This window comes from Drosophila miranda, chromosome XR (assembly GCF_003369915.1).
Source record: "Drosophila miranda strain MSH22 chromosome XR, D.miranda_PacBio2.1, whole genome shotgun sequence".
In the NCBI taxonomy this organism is placed as follows: Eukaryota; Metazoa; Arthropoda; class Insecta; order Diptera; family Drosophilidae; genus Drosophila; species Drosophila miranda.
In genome coordinates, this window is record NC_046674.1 from 29,042,644 (window position 1) to 29,061,769 (window position 19,126).

At 48.1% G+C, this 19,126-nt stretch overlaps 3 protein-coding genes across 4 annotated transcripts in view; 1 reads left to right on the forward strand and 2 right to left on the reverse strand.

The window, feature by feature from the left end:
* Positions 1–19,126, forward strand: part of LOC108152386 — an 85,952-nt gene that overhangs the window by 23,388 nt on the left and 43,438 nt on the right. The window lies entirely within an intron of this gene.
* LOC108152387 lies at positions 519–2,822 on the reverse strand. 2 transcript variants are annotated; one of them, XM_033386607.1, is made up of 2 exons: positions 1,147–2,822; positions 519–1,076 (listed from the first exon to the last, which is right to left on the reverse strand). In XM_033386607.1, the coding sequence occupies exons 1-2, from the start codon at positions 2,639–2,641 to the stop codon at positions 634–636; spliced, it is 1,938 nt and encodes a 645-aa protein (XP_033242498.1). In that variant the 5' UTR covers positions 2,642–2,822; the 3' UTR covers positions 519–633. The 2 variants fall into 2 exon arrangements, with proteins under 2 accessions (XP_033242498.1, XP_017137174.2); XM_017281685.2 differs by having other exon boundaries at positions 520–1,079; positions 1,147–2,821.
* Positions 12,766–13,478, reverse strand: LOC108152388. The gene is made up of 2 exons (XM_017281686.2): positions 13,217–13,478; positions 12,766–13,109 (listed from the first exon to the last, which is right to left on the reverse strand). Exons 1-2 carry the CDS (start codon positions 13,315–13,317, stop codon positions 12,839–12,841), a joined length of 372 nt encoding a protein of 123 aa, XP_017137175.1. The 5' UTR covers positions 13,318–13,478; the 3' UTR covers positions 12,766–12,838.

The following is a 19,126-nucleotide window of genomic DNA, read 5'->3' on the forward strand; positions in this document are numbered from 1 at the left end:
CGCACTCGCCGTCGCAGAGAAACACGCTCGACGTGTGTCTCTCTCGCTCTCGTCGCTTTGGATCCCCTCTGAGCGAGTCTCTCGTTGCGCACTCTCGCTCTCCCGCAAACGAGTGCGATCAGTTCCTACAGTCCCCACTGTACTCGACCGTGGGCCTTCCGGAGGTGCACACCCTTTTGGACCTCTTCTCACAGGAGGAAGGATTTCCAACCAAATAAATGTTTAGCCCTGGAGTTTTCGGTGTTTATTTGAGTCAACCGATATCTGATGGGCTTTTACTCTCGTCATCCATTCATGGATGCATCCCACTGCCTGTTGCATAGAGATGGCTATGGTAGCAGTGCAGTTTCCATGTTAATGTGTGAAGAAGACACAACAGAGGCAATACACTGAGCACACATCGTATGAGCCTTTCCTCGCTTTCCTCTGCGGGAGTCCTTCGGAGTCCTTCGCTGAATATGAATTGAATATAAATATCTTTTATCTTTATTTTTATTTTATAAATTTTTTTGTATTTTTCTTTTATTCTTTGTTTTTGGGTATTTTCTTTGCTTTAAAAAATATATATAACTTCTGAACAGGAAAATTAACAATTAATATATTGAAAATCAACGAAATGGGGAGCCGAAGCTGCTAATTCTCGCAGTCGGCGCAGGAGTCGTCGGCGCAGGAGTCGTCGGCGCAATCGGCAGCACTGAGAAGGGTGTTCGGTGGGGCGACCCCCGACTCCTCCTCCTCCTCCTCCTCCGCCGCCGGCGCCGCCTCCTGTTGCAGGCAAGCCAGAGGCATCAGAAGCAGCAGCTGATCAACGTCGGACTTCGGAATCGGTATCGAAAAGGTCGCCCAGCGAGCGATCTGTATCATCGCCTCCGGCAACAGCTGATTTCCAGATCTTTCCACTTCGATCTCCTTCTCAGCGATCTCCTGCTCCTCCTTCTTCCCGCAGCCTTGCGGCACCAAGGACTGCGTGCTCTCGAATATCGATTGTGGAGTGCCATCCCCTGGAGGGAGCACTATCGGGACCTGGGGCGTCATGGTCTTGACTTCCGTCTGTTCGGGGATCTCCTGCTCTTCCTCTTCTTCTGGCGTCAAGGTTACAGCGTTAGACTTTGGATCAAGGGGAGCCCAAGGGGATGAAAGCCTTACCTGGCATAATCTCTAGCGGTGCCTCCTTCTCGACGGCTTTCTCCAGGAGGCCGGGCGACAATGAGACAACCCGAGGGGAGTGGCAGACTGGAAAAAAGTGCTGCCTTGTCTTCTGTGGAGGCTGCATCTGCACCTCCTTTTGACGGGGACAGTCCTGTTCTTCTGCTGGTGCACAGGTCTGTCCTGGCATGGTCTCGGGCTGTGGCTGGGAGATCGCCTGCTCCATCGCGGAGCTCTCTGCTGGCATGATCTTTGCTTCGGTTTCGTCAGGTCCCGGGATGTGGCTCTCTGGGAGAGACTCCGTCAGGCAAACGCTATTGCCGGGAGGAACCTCCAGTGCCGGCCACTCCTGAGAAGAGGTTTCCTGCCCCTTCTTTGGGCCAGTAGCCCCAAACGGGAAGAAAAACCTCTGGCCTCCGCGATGACCCGGAAGATCCATTGCAGGCTCAGGCACCATAGCGGATCCCCGGCGGGAATTACGGCAGTATGGAAGGTATCTTTTCCCTGCCTCCACTGGAGACTTCTTCTTGCACCACTTCCGAGCCGCCTGGGTGGTGTTTGAACGAAGGACTCGGGGCACGACGTTGCAGGCAGAAACGTTCATTTCCGTCGGATTCTGCAGGGACTGCCCTTTGCCCGGCTTGGGTGGATGCTCCATGCTCGTCCCCTTCACCTGGGTTTTCGATTCCCGGCTCCTGATCCGCAGACAGCGGTTCAGCGGCAGGTCCTCGACCTCCATCACCTTCGGGACGGTCGCGGTGTCCGCGGTGACCTGATAGATGACCGCAAACTTCTGGAATGCCGTAAGAAACGCGCGCTTCAAGCCCATAACGGATATGCGGCCGCCATCGGGAGAATGGCTCTGGACTTCAACCCGCAGCCTGCGAAGATCGTCCAGGACTTCGAGGAGAACATCCGCTTCGGTGCGGGCTCCGCCGCTGGCCTCAATCTCCGCCTCCATTAGGTGCTCAAAGCACCAGAGGACGTCGAAGAAGCCCTGCTTCCGACGCTTGCGGCGTGCGTTGACCACTTCCTCTTCGCCCTCGTGCGAGCTGGTCTCATCCAGGGCCTTCAGGTGGCTGCCGAGGACCTGCCGGAAGTCCTGGCGATTGAAGAACTTCTGTAGCATGGACTCAGAGGCTTTCGGGCACAAATCCTCGCGTTGCAGCAGTGCCTCTTCAGCATTTGTGGCTTCCCCCAAGGGCTCTTCCTTCTCGGAGACGTCTTTAAACGGCTCAGGCTCGACCTCGTCCAGCTTTTCCATGGGGTGGTTGGGATCTTCCTTTGATAGCAGCTGCTGGAACTTTTCATCCCACGCACGCAGTGCCTCTTCAGCAATTGTGGCTGGCGAAGGCTCTCCCAAGGACTCTTCGTTCTCGGAGACGTCTTCAAAGGGCTCAGGCACGACCTGGCCGTCCATCATTTCCATGGCGTGGTTGGGATCTTCCTTTGATAGCAGCTGCCGGATCTTTTCATCCCACGAGCGCGTATCCATCGTATCACAGGTCCCAATGCTGTCCGCGGTATCACAATATCACAGAGTCACAGTCTCCCGTCTCTGTTTCGGTTTCGATTCCGGTTCCTGTTTCTTTTCCTTTTTTCTTTCTCTGTCTCTGTTTGAGGAGATTCTTTTTAATTTTGTTGTAAACTGAAAAAAGGGTCTGAAAATGCCAAAAAGCAGACACAAAATGATACAGATACTATGCGGGGTTTTACTTTACAAATTTTCCCACAAGGGAATCGATTTTTTTGTTGCGAACGAATGTTACAAAATATTACCCAAAGGAAGCGTTTCCGACCCCGAAAACTATATATATTCCAGATCATTTGAAGCCATAAATGTCCCATTGGATCTTCTGAACCTGTTCTACAGAACGACGGGCGTCTAGTGTATTCTGTAGGGCAATCAGCAGCGGAAAAGAGCAAAGGACAAGCCAAAGGACAAGAGGTTGGGGCTCTTGAGGGGTCTCAGGTCTCAGGTCGCGTGTCGCCACTGTTTGAGTTGATTATAATGATAAAATCTAATTAAACAAGTTCTTAACTTCCAGGAGAGAGAAGTCAACTCAATTTACGAATGCCTCCAACCCCGTTCTTTGGTTCTTTGGCCTTTTCTTTCCCCTAAAAACTTAAACCAGAGACAACCCCATATACTCGTCCATTCTCCATTCTCCCTGCTCTCTGGGTCTTCTTCTCTCTCCCTGTCCGTCCGTCCGTCCGTCTGGCTGTCTGTCTGTCAGCACAAACATCTTAATTACCAACTTTTTGTAGCCCAAGACTCTTTGGCTCTCATCAATGGCCATAAAGAGCGGCCCGAAAGAGGGAGGAAGGCGAGGAGCAGCCAGTAGAGGGAAGGTGATGAAGGGGATGAGGGGGGGGGAGAGAGAGTGGGCCATGGCTCTCGTTGGGTCAGTGGAGCGCTCCACTTTACATGTTTCGATGTCATCGCCTGCGTCTCAGTCGTCGACTAATTACGTTTCGTGCCCCTCCGACCCCTCTCCCGCGCCAGTGGATGGATGGACAGGCGTCACCTAATGACCCAAAGCCGCCTACAATGGAAACCAAAAAGAGGGACAGACAAACAGAGAGTGAAAGAAACTGTGAAAGAGAAAAGATGGACAGAGAGAGAGAGAGGGTATATGTAGGTTGCTTTACGCACTTTTACTCCGCAGTCTCCTCCTCTCTCTCTCTCTCTCTCTCTCGTCTCAGAGTACATTTCTAATGACATGCGACATTACATTCGAGTGTCGAGGGGGGTAGGCTCGCCCTGTTGGTCAAACACACACAAAAAGATGGAGGAAACAGGCAGGGTGCTCCAGAGGGAGGACCTAACGCATGAACGCATGGCTCTTACAGAAAGATAACGAGCGGAGTGGCAGGAGCACGGCCTATAACGGAGTTCTTTGATGATCCGAGAGATACTCGCGTGAAGTCTAGAATTCCGATTAAGGCCCCACGAGAACAGGAGTACTTTGATCGGATAAAAGTGTGGGTTCCTTTCAGAATCGCCATAAAATGCTACGAGTAAATGTTAGCTGTGCATCCGGGGAGGCCAGAGTAGAGCCTTTTTGAGATGCCAGCACTCGACAGAGTTCCTTCCTGTCGAGTCTTGCGGCAAAGGCAAATAGATGGCTAGAGCAAGGGATTTTCATTGATTTCTGACAGTAAATGCTAAGTATTGAATCGAAGATCGAAGAGACTGAGTATTCGAGTGGATCCACATCCACAGGGTATCTATGGAAGTACTTTCCTTGGCGGCCATCGACGGACAGTCCTTTGGCTTTTTTCTCTGCATTAAGTATCCTGTAAATGTACTGTGAAAAAATTCCGAGAAAAGAACTTCATTTATTTGTTCAATTTTCTTTGCGGGAGGCGCCACCGAGTGGCTGTGGCTGCTGCAAGTCCCACTTTATTTTTCGCTGTGGTTCCCCTGCTCCTCCTAATAGCTTTGAAATGAGTTTGGCGTTCCTCCCGTTGTTCCGTTCTGCTGTTTGTTTGCCTTCGGTTCTGTTTGGCCTTTCAGACGGACAGTTTTTGGAGCTCTCAAAATGCAATGGCGACGGCGCTGTCGATGGTCATGGACAAAATTCATTAAAAGAGCAGTCTTTTCCAAAAGGCTTTGAGGATAGGGTAGGCTAGTAGGTACAGTAGGTACAGGCTACAGTTCCACTTGGACTTCGAAATGTTTACCTATTTATTGGCCCCGAGAGCCCTGAAATATGTTTCATAATTGAATGAATTATTTCCTTAAATTCGAATTAAATATATTTTCGGCAAGGCTAATGTATATTTATATTTAAATCGAAGCGATTTTAGATATGGGTACTCACGGTGTGGGCGGAGGAGGTGTTTTGCGAGGGAATTAAATTGGAATAGGGATCTGTTGGGATCTCCTTTTGGGGTGCTTTCTGCGAAATGAGAGCCCTGCCGATTGTCTACAGGGGTTCGGCAAAAAAAGTTGTTCTGCTTGCAACATTAGCGGCTGCACGGTCCATATGCTGCTGCCTCCTGCCCCGCCTGCCCCCCCTGACCCCCCTGCCCCTCTGTTGCATAAGTGAAAACTTTTCAATCTGTGAATCAAAGCGGTTCCGGGGAGAGCGAGAGGAGGAGCGATGCGGAACTAGTTCCGGGAGCGGAAAGTGCAGCTTTTTGATTTCTGTTTCAATTGGTTTTTTGTAAAATGCAAAAAATACTTAAATGCCAAATGCCATTGCTCTTGAATGTAGAGTCCTTCTCTGGCTGCTCCCCTGCTCCTCTCCAGTGTCCAGTGTCCGATGTCCAGTGTCCGATGTCCTGCTGTGGTCTGCTGCCTGCACATCCTGCACATCCCACTTTTTGTGGTCGTTTGAAGTTTTTATCCTTATTTATCTTCATAAAATATTCATGCACTTTCCACTTCTGTCTGTCTGTCTGTCTGTCTGTCTGTCTGTCTGTCTCTGTGTGTCTGTGTGTGTTTGTGTGTGTGTGTGGAAAGCCACTTGAACTCCCAGGCAGTGGAAGCACTCAGCAGCAGGACTCTCCCTGCCTCCTGCCTCCTGCCTCCTGCCGCCTGCCCCCTGCCTCCTGCCTCCTGCCTCCTGCCTGTGTCTCTTCAGGTGAGTGCTTGCTGCCTCCTGGGGCTCTCTTCCCGGGCCACTCGTCTCTGCACTTTTCAATTAAAAATTGTTTTTCACTACATTTGAGTTGATTGATTTTTAATTGATTTCAATTCGAGCAAGCTCTGCCCCTCCCCCAATACCCAGGCGGGGGGCAGAAGGCAGGGCACGGGCACGGGAGCTTTTAAGACGCAAGTCCCCAAGGAATTGAAAAGGAATCACGGAATGGGCAGAGCATTTGCATGGCCTTTCGGCATGCACTTTTCTCCATCTGCGATCTCTTTCTGAGGGAAAACGAATGGAATTTACTTTCATTAAGACATGGATCTATAGTCGATAGACCCGCAAAGAACCTCCTGTAATCGATGGAACCCGAAGATTGGGGATCCCTCCCGATATTCCAGGATCATCCTTTGGCCTCTTCCTTCTGCCAATATCTGAGGAAAGACTTCCCGGAGGACAGTCTTCTCCAAGGTACATTTTTGCAGGGTACTTGCCACGGCGCTGCTCGGTGCTTCCGTCCCTTCCGACTGATTGTTTTTGCTTCTATTTATTTATTATTAACCAGGCAACCCGTTCGCTGTGTGGAATATCCTTCCGCCAGGATGCAAATCGCATGAGCTTGCCGCATGCCCCGTGTCTGCGGCATCCATAAATTCTTAACAAGTGTTTGGTGGCATTTGAATACAAAATTGAAAACGAAATGAAATTTTAAAATTAAAAATTTAGAAACTAAAGTGGCATGCGGCATGCGGCATGCGGCAAGTGGTGGTGTCATGTGGCAAGTGCTGGAATGTTGTTAAGTGAATTTTAATTTCCCATTAACACAGGCCCCGCCCCCGTGGGGGAGGCAAGCGGAGGGCTCCCACCCCCCGAAAAAGGACAACAAAAAAAAAGGGGTTGAAAGCGAAAACAAATGGCGACACAAAGCGACAAAAACTTGCTACAAAAGTTGAGGCAGAGTACCAGGCAGGAAAAAACAAAAACATGAGGACCGACGAGGATAATGTGTAACAGCCTGGCTTTTCCAGTCGAAAAACAACAACAGGAGGAGGAGCAGGAGGAGCAGGAGGGGGTGGAAACCTGTCAGAAGAGTCCCAGATTCAGAGTCAAAGGCAGGGCGCCGATGGGCGTGGGAGGAGGCAACAGAAAAACCCCTTCTTTTGTGTCTTTAAATATGGGCATGCAACAAACTGTGCAGAAAAGGCTGGATGGAAATGGATTTTTGATCTGAATGAATTTTCTTATTACATTAATTATATATTAAATATTTATAATTTTCATAAAAATCTGAAAGATCCTTAGATCCAAAAGAGGAAAGAAAGATCGACGGAAATCAGCAAAGAAATAAACAAAAAAGGATTCCCACAGCTCTAAGGATTCGCTTTCTTTGCCACTCCTGAAGATCTTTATTCAAAAAACATATATTTCCGACGTACTTGTTGGGGATATGTTTGTTGATTCCCCAAGGCTCTGTCTTGTATCTATCTGGCGTGATATTTCACCCCCAACTATCAGTGGATTGGTATTTGAATGTTAACCCCATTTAATTACCATCTTTTCAGGGGGGTTTCCTCTTTGGGGATGGCTCTTTAATAGATCATAGTTTGTAGATCGTTTATATATATAACGTATACATTTTATTGGCTCTCTTTTTCAGTCCTTGGGTCTGCTTTTGCATCTCTCTCCCCCCGTTCTTTGCTTCTAATCTCCAATAAATTTTCTAGCCAGAACCAGTCCCCCATTCCCATTCCCCTTCCCATTCGCTTTGTGGATGTGCCACTGCCACCTGTCGTATGAATGATATTCTCCTTACGATTTCTCTTGAAACTTTTTTTATGGGGCACTAGTTTTCCATGGGTGAGGCTTTGGGGAGGCTGGGGCGTTGTTTGTTACCTGAAAATGAATGGCACGACCTGTCGATATGTGTGCGTGTGCCCCAAAAACCTGTAACCTGCCTCAACCAATGCCTTTTGTCTGCTCCGGCCCCTTCTCCTACTCCCTCCTGCCTCCTGCCTCCTACTCCTGCTCCTCCTCCTCGCTGATTTCCATCCATTTTTCCTCTTTCCGACGTTAGATGAAGGGTATGATGGGATTTTTCAAAAATTATGCCATGAAAACGATGCCTTTTCGATCTTCGATACAGAGAGTACAGTTCCAGGGAGATTTCCGCAAGAAAGGAGTCGTTGAAAAGACACCCAAAGCACGAGGAGAACAAGTGCCAGAAGAAGCAACAAAAACCAGATTTTCTAGGCATCGGCATTATCTCCCTAGAGAGCATTCCTTCTCCCTTCCAAAATAGGTACTCCTCGAATGAGGAAGAGCTCTCTATCACTCCTTAGAGGGTATCCCGATTGTCATGGCAGAGCCTTCGCCCTTCTCTCTCCGGTTTTTATTCTTTTGAATTATGGCAGAGCAAAGAGAGAGAGAGAACGACAGAGAGGGGGAGAGGGGGAGAAGGCAGAGAGGGTGGGGAGAGTGGCTGGAGGAGTGAAAGTTATGGTCTACACATGTTGCTGTCGTCTAATGCCTGTTGTTGCTCCCTGTGCCCCATTCTGTTGCCTGCTTTTGTTGTTGGAATTTGTAAGTAAGAAAATTGTTTTTGAAATGGCTAACAAGCTATTAGCAAACAAACAAAGGGAGAACGACGATGATGATGCCCCCGACGATGTTTGGGCGATGTGTCGGGGCAGGGTCGAGGGGAGGGACTGGCAGATTCCTTGGGTCTTTGAGGGGATTGCCTCTTGGTTCCTTGCTGGCTCCAAAGTGACATTTAAGCGATTCATTCGATGGAGCATCAATCAGAGGATGGTTTTCTTCTATGGAATGATTTATGGGGATTCAAAAAAACTGCACACAAAAACTGAAGATGGAAAAAGTCTCTGGAAAGTCGAAAAGTAAATGAAATTGAATGGCGAAACTTGGATTTAAATTTCAAATAAAAGAGACAAAAAGTGGAATAATTTTTTACATTTTATTCCACACATTTTCTATATTTTTGGATTTTGAGGAATATGTAGGTCCGTTCCACTGACCCTTTCACTCCCTCCCATTGAAGCCCCTTTCCCCTTTTTTCCTTTTTCCTTCGCTTCTTTATTCGATTTTTTCCGATTGGTAATTCAGAAAAAAATATTAGAGGCCTCTGCGGACCCTTCGACCCCCCTAACCCCCATATGGCATACCTCTTGACCCACAAGCACGCCCATCGCCCACGCGTGTCTGCCTTTTCGCTGACCAAAAAAAAAAGAGCTAAAAACAAAAACACTTTTACCTTCAGCAGAAAGCGTCAGAAGGGCGGTAGGGGGGTGTGGCAGGGGAAACAAATGACAACCCAAATTATTTTGACACCATTCCCGTAAATGCCTGCCACACTTGCCACACGGGGAGGGTGCGAGAGAGAGAGGGAGCGAGTGAAACAAAAGCAAAGCCAAAAACTCAAGTGGCGGCCCAAAAGAGGCGCCTAGACGGCCGTTGGAATGGGCAGAGGGGGGAGGGGGGGGGGGGGGGATTCGAAGTAGTAGGACATGGGGTAGGTGGGCAACATATTGTGCCTCGTTGCATGCAACATGAGAACAACACTAACAGCAAAGGGAGATGCGAGACGCGACGGAGAGTGGGGGAAAGTGGCAGACAGACGGCGCAGACGATGGGGATTCCCATTTGGATACGAATGCGTGGGGGTATTCGGGGACGGGGAGGACTACAGAACAAGGCGGGTGGAGCAGGCGGGTGGGGCTGTGGCAAGTTCGCGCTCTGTTGCAAATTGCCAGTTAAAATTTTGCTGACATTTCAGCAGCAGCCAAACGTCAAACCAGCCACCGGGGAGAGCTCCACTCCTGCGGAGTGGGGGCATGAGAGCGAATGGACAGAGAAGGAGAACGAGGGGAGTACGTGTGAGGGAGAGACGGTGCACAGTCGGGTTTTGGTGTCTGCAAGTGTCAAAAGGCATTTTATGACATTCTAACATGCTTTGGGTGTGTGTGTTCCTGTGTGTCCTGTATCGATGAGTGCTATTATCTAACATGTTTATCGGCGAGAAGGGGAGTGTAGAAAAAGAGTGGAAAATATAGGAATCGCTGCACTTAATACCCTCAAATTTATTGAGACAGGCAGTGGGAGACATTCACGGATTGACACGGGTACAGGATGCTATAAAGGTGTATAAACCGATAGGATGACAAATTCGATAGTATTTGTATTCTTTTTTTAAATACAAATAAACCCCTTATGGTCTCTCTATGGAACATTTTCGAAGCGTTGATTTATTCAACGAATGTGCGATTCTTTCTCTGAAGAAGAATCGCACCTCAATCGACCCCCAATCGCTGTTCAATACCAATCCGATATCTTCGTCTCAAAATTCATTCCGCGCTTGAGGCCTTCGGGGCCATGGGGGCGACCTTCAGTGTGCCACTCGTACGCGTATTTGTGTTTTGAGTAAATATTGACTCGAAGGTCCCCCTTTGCCCCCAAACGCCCCACGAATAATCGAAGCCAAATTGAAGACCAAACATTAACACGCGCCTGCCTTCGGTCCGCCTGCAGTCATTACCTCAAGCCACCCGCTCCCCCGCTCCCCCGCTCCAACGCCTGGCCATCCCGTCCCCTGCCGATGAGCCAAGGGCAAGCATTGCGTGGCGTCGCGACTCGCACTCGTGACTCGCGAGAGAGGTATTTAATAAACTCTGAAAATGCGTGTCGCGAAACGAAGCCCCCAAATGGTACCCGAACCCGAGCCCGAGCCACGAAGTGCAGCCCACAAGCTGCGGGCGGCGCCCGAACTGCATTCAAATGAGAAGAGGGAGGAAAGAGAACGGTCCACCTCATGATGCAATTATACAAGGTGGTCTCGTCGGGAGCCGAAGTTCGTTCGTGTTGTCCCATATCGTCAGTGCATGCTTGCTTTTTGATGCGGATAGTGTAGAGTAAACATTACTCATGAGCAACACAACACTATTCACAGACGAATTTTTTGATATGTGCTTAGCCCTTCAGTTCCAACCGCAAAAAAATTTCATATTGCATATTAGATTATATAAATAGCATATACAAAAAAACTCAAAGAATTATAAGTAATATTTATATATTATGTAAAAGAACATTTTAACATAACTAAAAATGTTGAAGAAAAATTATTAATGGCTGCATAAAATTTAAATATTAGTATATCAGTAAAATCATTTTATTTTAAAATTTTAAAACCCACGGGCCTGTTGAGGGTTAATCAACATCAACATATACCGTCTCACTCACACTCACTATACTATGTGCCCTTCACTCGCACTTATTGCTAGCATACGTTAAGGGACTAACTTTTGCCGACGAGACCACCTTGTATAATTGCATCATGGTCCACCTCATCCACGACCGCGATGAGAGGGCTCTTATCTCTAGTGCGAGTGCGAGTGCGAGTGCGAGTGTGTGTGTGTGTGTGTGTGTGTGTGTGTGCGCGTGTGTGCAAGGCACCAAACAATAACAAAAAACCCAAACAACGAACTGAAAAAAGTAAAACAGCAGCAACAACAACAGCAAGAGCGTGTAGTGCCAGAAGAGTAAAGAGAGCCAAACAAAAATATATACGATTCAAGTACCGTTGCCGTAGAGTAGTCGTGAAATAGAAGGAGAGCAAGAGCAGTAAAGTGTGATAAAATGTCATTGAAATGTCAAATAAATGAATAAATGTCCAAAGAGTGGGGTGGGGGAGGCGCAAGATCATTTCACTTTGGAGGCCTGCCTGCAGTTTTTACAGCATTTAATGGAAAAATCAGCAGCAGCAGATTTTAGGAGAGAGATAGGGAGAGAGAGAACAGCTAAAAAAGAACAGGGGGAACACAAATGGAGGCTTGTGTTAGAGAGAGAGAGAGAGAGAGCAAATTCTAGGCAAATATGAGGACAAGGTGATGACATACTACTCATCCAATTCAGAGTATAAATATACCTTGAGGAACAGCCCTCCAATGCATGATTCCTATTTCCCAATGGTCCCAATGGGACCCATCCCAAGATCGCCATCCTGGAGCTCCTTCAAATTCAGTACCAATCTAGTGGGAGATTCATTCCACTGTTGTGAAGGGTAGAGACCTGAAAAGCAATCTTCAGTCCCGATGGATTAGGGAATGATATAAGGTCCCACCGTAAAGACATTTCCCATATCGTGGAGAGTTGGAAATTCGATTCAGCACAGAAGTTATTTAAAAACACATTTGACACATTTGCCTTCTATGTCAAAACTCTATATTCCACGATAATTAATTGAATTCCTTCCAGAATCAACTGTTGCTTTCTTTGTGGCTTTCCTCATCTTTTCCTTCGATCTATTCGATTATCACTTGTAGCCTCTTGAGCCGACACCGTCTTGAACCGACCCCCGCGTCTCGGAGCCGATTCGCCGCGCCTTTATTCCTTTAGAGGCATCTCAGGATCAGGCTTTTCGATTCCCATCGCTAGGAATCGTTGCAGCAATCATCACTCTCGCATAGAGTGGGGCACAGCCGTAATTATCACACCCCCCACACTCCCCCTCATGCTCGTGGAAAATCTCTGCTGGAAAATCTGTGTAAAATCTGATATCAACATGAAAGCTGTCGGCCCGTCTCCGGTGTCAACCCTCGTCGCGTTGCCTGTTTCTGCCCCATTGAGCGGTACACAGAGCCATGCCCCCTGCCGCATGCCGCATGCCACATGCCAGTGGCAGTGCCTCTCTGATGGCTTTGTTCTTTGTGTTGTCAAACTGTCAGGATGGCGATTTGCTGCCGCACAATTGATACATTGATAAATGATGTTCCCAGGAGGCAATCTCGCAGGATCTCCACCTCTTCTCCTCCTTCTACTGCTCGATTCATGCCACTTGGACGCTAATTTTGTGTGACAAACAATCCTCTTTCTTTCTCTCTCTCTCTCTCTCGCGCGCGCTCTCCCTCGCTGGGAACGTGAGACGATTTTCGATTGTGGGGCACGGACTTAATGGGGTTTTGTCATGCAAAAAGCACATTTGCTGCCGCATTCTTGTGGCAATTAAAAGGATATTAGTAGCCATGTAATATAACACCGTGCCTTTTATTAAATATATGTAAATATATATTTTATTGCTGCTTTAGCGCTCAGCGACGGGGCCATCGGCTGTAGGGCACGCCATCACGGAAGAGCATCCCATCGCGGTACATGCTCTGCAGCCGGAAAATGATCAACATCTGGTACTGGTACACCAGCGGCATCGTACCGAGTCCCATGTCTACCGGCGGATAATGGATAAAGCGCGCCTGCGTCTTCAGATAGTCCCGCATGGCCCTCTGCTCCTCCGTCTCAAAGGGGTCCGGTTGGGCAATCTCCACACGGACCACAGCGCGTGGGCCATAACACACCACAGCGCTCCTGTAGGATGAAACGGGAAACGGGCGGTTGTCAGAGTCCGGAAAGGGTTGGGCGTTTGGCCGCTTGGCCGCTTGGCCGCTTGGGCGCTGGGGCGCTTGGGTAGTCACCTGTACAGACGATTACGACGGCGCCGCACTACGAAATAGATAGCCAGCCCCAACGAGAATGTCACAAAGCACACTATTAGGGCCATCCACAGATCGCACATCTCACTGGCGAAACACCCACGAAACTTTATGTAAATTTTAACAAAATAATTTCCCTCCGTTCGGGAAATATGGTTTTATGTTCGACTCACGAAAAACAAAATCAAGTGAGAATTTATCAGAGAATAAGAATGTTTATAATTTTTGGCTCAACGATTGAATTTTATTTCATGACTTCCTTTGACCAAATAAAATATCTATTTATTTATATCGATATCTGTGATATCGAGAATATCGTGGCGAGGGGCGAGTATTTCAGACGTGCGTTAATGTACTGCGAAGAAAAGGGCATCATCAGAATAGGGCTTATCCACAGATCTACTGATGAAAGCACCAGGGAACCCTTCCTATGGGAAGAGTGGAAAAGGGCACAGAAAAATATAAGAATTTTCGAAGAGAAGCCTGGCCCCAGGGTATCTTTTGGGCATCTCTTGGATGCCTCACGAATGGTATCAAATATATACGGTATTTATTAGGACATCTTTTGAAGACATTACTACAAAAAAAATCCATTGAAAAGTGTTCTCAAAGACACCGAAAAGCGTGTTTATCCATGGGCTATTGTGTGGGGCTCTATAAGCAATGTATTAATGTATTCAGTATACATATCCTAGGAATCTCTCCGCTTATATCTCGGATAGCGTTTGGGTATCTTCGAGGCACCTGTTGGAACTCTCTCGGGCATCGCCTCATCTGCGTTTAGTCCCAGAAGAGACACTCTTCCTCTCAGCGGAATCTCAGCAATTTGTAACAGCAGTGATGTGGGGATAGCACATAGGACGGCCTCTAAAATTCGCGCAGTTCAAAGAGCTCTTTGGGTGGCTTTGGGATCCCAAAGTCACGGCCATTGGCGGCGGCGGAGGCGGAGGCAGGGCCAAAATATCTGTACAGATCTCGGAAATCTAAGAAAATTAAATGAGAAATGAGAGAGAAAAAAAACCAGTACCGCCGCAAGGCATCAACCTCGGCAATCGCCGCCGAGCACAAAAATCTCCGACGGCTATGAGGTTTTTGTTTTTGGTTTTGGGAGTTTCTTGAACTCTGGAGGCGGAAGTACCCTGCCACTTATGACTCACAATTTGATGGATGTACAGATACAGATACAGCACGCAGCACACAGCGTACATGGAGGCACACAGATACGGGTTCAGGTACAAAAGATACAAATGAGACTTCGAGGGAGAGAGAGAGAGATGCTCATACGCGTGTGGGGAGTACATTTAGAGGAGTGCTACGAGGATAGATATACGGAGTGGAAATACAGATATAGACACAGCGACAGACGCTTCTGGTAGCCCCATCTGGCAGACACTTTTGGCAGCCACTGTGTGGGCGTCCCGCGCCGCACGCATCGGTATTCCATATTCCGATTTTTATTGGGAATCCGCTATTATGAATCTGAAATTGAATTGAACCTCTCTCCCTCTCTCTTTCGTTTTCTTGTCATAAATTCATTTGCAAGAGGCGCCCACGCGCCCCCTTGAGGGGCAGGAGGGTGGCCGAGAGCGGGGAAGCGGCAGAGGCTGTGGGCTGTGTGGAGGGGTCGCCAGGCATTGACTGACAATCGCATTTAAATGTCAGAGGAACGGGAAACTATTTATAATTTCACACCTCGCAAATGATTTACGATCCGAAGGGGTCCCAGAGGGGCACAACGGGGTCCCGCCCCCTTCCTCATGTGGGTGTGGGTGTGGGTGTGGGTGTGGCCGTGTGTACGAGAGAGTTCTCACTGTTGTAATAAAGATAATTGTTTAAGAAAGTCAAATTGGAATGCACAGAGTTTCGGGGAAGGAGCGATGCAGAAACAGAGCTATGGATCCACCCGCAGAGGTCCCCGTTAAGATGCACGACATTCGTGGGGTTTATTGTCCCCTAAATCTGCCACCTGACCCTTTGAAAATTCTTCCATTCTTCGGTTGCTCTGGGACTTGTCCCTGGAAGATTATTCTATGGTCTATCCATCGAAGGATGCATCTATCCTTTCCCTTAGGATCGTATAGATCGCATATTTTTAGACATACGATCTGGTGTTGCCTCTTGGTTCTTGCATGATGTCAGGCCGCAGGTCTCGCCTCACTCCACTCCACTCCACTCAACTCCACTCATCGATCGATCATTCGGTTCGTTCGACTATTCATCAGCTATTCATGAACCCGCCTTCCCTCTTCCCACCGCCTCCTCCTCCTCCTCCTCCTCCTCCGCTGAATGATGGCTTCTTTGGGCCTCAAAGCGCAATTAACAAAAGGCACAAAAACACAGAAAATACGAAAATAAAATACAGATTAATCTCCAAGCTCCGCCGACAGCCTGGGTGTATTATTTCTTCTTATTAATAAATTATTTATATGAACAATAATCTGAGATTTGTTCTCGTTCTCTTCGGGGGATACGAGGGCGAGGGGGGATGAGGCGAGAGGGCACTCAAGCGGAAAGATCTCTCTGGGTCTCTTTGGCTCTAACAAGCCATGAAAATCGTCAAATAATTGAGCGACCAACGACGACCGCCGAGCGACGATTTGCCGACTTCCGGATTCCGGATTCCGACGGAGAACAACGATGGGCCCCTGGCTCCAGCACTGGCTCTAGCGATGCGATCATCAGGTGGGGGATCCATCTATTGGGAGGCCGCATGGCAGATCGCGTGGCTGGGTGGTTGTGGGGGGGGGGGGCACGGCACCGTTTTGGACATGATTTTGCGGATGAGCGAACGAGCGGCAATGAGCAAAAGTTATGCAAAACAATTTAGTTCTTTACGATCTGTACGATCCATCATAATTAAGCATGGGTTTTAATTTGTTATTTCTGATTTAGAAATTAATTGTAATTCGGAATTAAGTAAAAGAGGGCCAACAAAGGCCCTACTGATTCTGTATATAATACCCAAAGGAATACTCTTCCATGGAGAATGTTTTGGGGAATTCCTTAGCCCAAAGGGAATGCCCAAGAAGTGCTCAAAAGAACGCCCCAAAGATGAGGCAGAAACTCGATAAGCAATGCTGAAAAGTTGCCCCAAAAAATAACCAGAATGTACTCCAGCGATACCCCAGCAACTCTTCCTTTCATCCACTTTATACACACCAAAGATGGGTTGGAATATCTTCAGTATTAGATCTGTGGGATGCTCCACGTGCTGGGCACTTGGATACCTCCTTCTATCTCTACGGATCGAAGAAAGATCCTCTCGCTTCCTCGGAGATCTGGTGGCTCGGAGTCCACTTTGAATGTTCCGTTCTTTAATTTTCATTTGAATTGAATTCATATTTTTCGGGGCAATTAAATTGTGTGTTTGACCCATTTCCCAGGGCTCTGGTGGGAGCCTGCCACATGCGTCCACCCCCGTCTCCCGTGCCTCCTGCTGTTTGCCTCGAAGACAAGCATAGGAAATGCCTTTTTGCAGCTACAGGGGGGTAGGGGGGGCGGAAGGTATGTGTGGCACTAGAGGAGGGGGTTTTTCTTTTGGGAAAACTCAAACAAAACATACCCCCCACCCCCCCGAAGGGAGTTCTCTTCTGTTTCTGTGTTCTCCGAGAGATCTCTCCGTGTCTGTGTGACTGTTGTCTGCAAATGAAAATGAAAATGAAAATGGAATTAAGCACACAAGCAGGCGAGGAGTAAGGAAAAGCATAAGTACACACAAGTATAGATACATATACATATATATTTTTGTGCACTTGAAGATACAAGATACAAGGAAGTACAGATACAGAAGAAGATACAGTGAGGCAGGGTGGCAGGGAGGCCACGAGGAATGGGCGAGGCAGGCAACACAAACACACACAAAAAGTTCAAGTATCCCAGAAGTATGCGCCCTTCTCTAAGAGCAAAAGATATTGGGAGAAAGTGAGTGCGAGAGAGATGCCCACCCACCCATGCACCATGCCTCCCTCTCCCGAGGTCGAAGTCAACTCTGAAATGTGGCATTTTATATTGTTAAACCTTTCCCTTCTCCCCGTGCAGCATGCCCCCATTCTTTGACTTGGGTTGGTCTCCTTTTCGGGGATACGGGATTCTCTTTTCTGTTTTTCATTCAAGCAATTGCATTCCTTGAATGGTTTCCTTCTGTCCGCATCCTCGGCTATCTTTTACTCGCTGAGAACGATAGAGCGGGTGCTGGGACTCTCGGGGCCTGTGATCGGAAGGCCCTCTCTTGGGGCGATCTCCTGCAAGAGAAGACGGTAAGAGACGGCGAATAAGTGATCTGTTTTTTTTACAGTTTCCATGGAACAGTTGCATAAGTGATGCATAGCGCCCTTCTGTGTCTACTAGAACCGGACTCAACCTAGAATACCCGGGGTTCATCGTTCCACGTGAGTGGATGCAGCTCGTCCAAGTGATCCAGGGAGCTGTGCTTGCGTCCCGCACTCTCTCTTTCTGCCTCTGTATCTCCCTGATGGCAGCATCCTTGAACGAGAGGAATGGGATACTCATACGCGTTAGATACAAGTAATTATGATTGAAATTAAAGGGGAATGAGGCTGGTATTCTATCGTACGGCATCTGGCATTGTGCGTGCGGACAGGACCTTAATCATTGCAGAGCTCTCCCTTCCTTTTTGTATCGCTGTCGCTGTCCGTCTCTCCGTCTCTCTGTCGCTGTCGCTGTCTCTGTCATTCAGCGGGCGAATGTGTTTTGAATTATTGCCACGCTGTAAATTCAGCAAAAGGATGGTGGTGCCCGCTCGCTCCTGCCGCCTGCCTCCTGCCGCCTGCCTCCTGCCTCCTGCTGCTGTTCCTCTCGCTCAAGTGAAAAAAGATTGCCCAAAACAAAAGGATATTGTGACAAGGATTTATTAGTGTGTCCTACGGAGGGAAGAACAGCACACAGGACGACGGCAGACTGCAGTCTCGAACCCTCGTTGGGGCTGTTGCATTGTCTCCCGTTTTCCACCCCTGAAACCCTGCGACCGCCGCGTGTCAAAGTGCAATTATTGCACGTTCCTCGACTGCCGCCGCCTCGGAATCATCTCGGAATTTATGTGGCATTCAATCTGTTCTCGCTCTCCCGCTCTTTAAGGACTCCCTGAGCAGCAGCCTTTCGCTGGGGTTGGGGCTGGGGTTGGGGCGCCCCAAATATCGAAAGGAATTTGACTAATTTATTTAATGGCTTTGGTTATTACCAGAACATGGTCCTCGGGCAATCCTCGAGAGGCAGAATAATGGCCCAGAATCTGTTGCTGAAAAAGTTTTATTGCAATTGCCAAATTAATTTGGGGGCCCTCAAAAGGCAGGAGAAGGAGTGGCAGTGCCCCCAAATGAGGGCCAGACGACACACAAATGTGCGTTCATTAATTTAATTTTTCATTAGGGCTAAGAAAAGTGTCATAAGCTCCGGGGGTGGGGGGGACCATAAAGAAAAGGTTCCGACCCGAAAAGGTATTCCGATGGGTCTCACCTTTTGTTTTAATATTTCGGTCATTAAAAAAGCGTTTTCCCCCCAAAGATGCCATCGGCCGCTCAGTTTCGGTTTTGATTTTTCGAATTTTTACGATGACAGAGCGTCAAATGGGGGGTTACGAAACCAAGGAAAACTTCAGCGAGAAACAAATCGTTTAAACAAAAGCAATAACCTTTAACGCTCCCAAGAAAAATTTGGGTACAAAAGAAGAAAAGAGAGTCCCCCAAGATGAAGCGAGGAATATCCTGAAGAATAATTCCCCCTATCAAGCGCAGACCGAGAAGTGCTGCTGCATAACCGAACGATCGAAGGATAGCATGTGGCTTAAAGGGAAACATAGGGAATGGAATTCCCTTTCATTCTTGGAATGAAAGGAAAGGCGATCCATGAAATAGGACTGACTGGAATGAGTCGAAA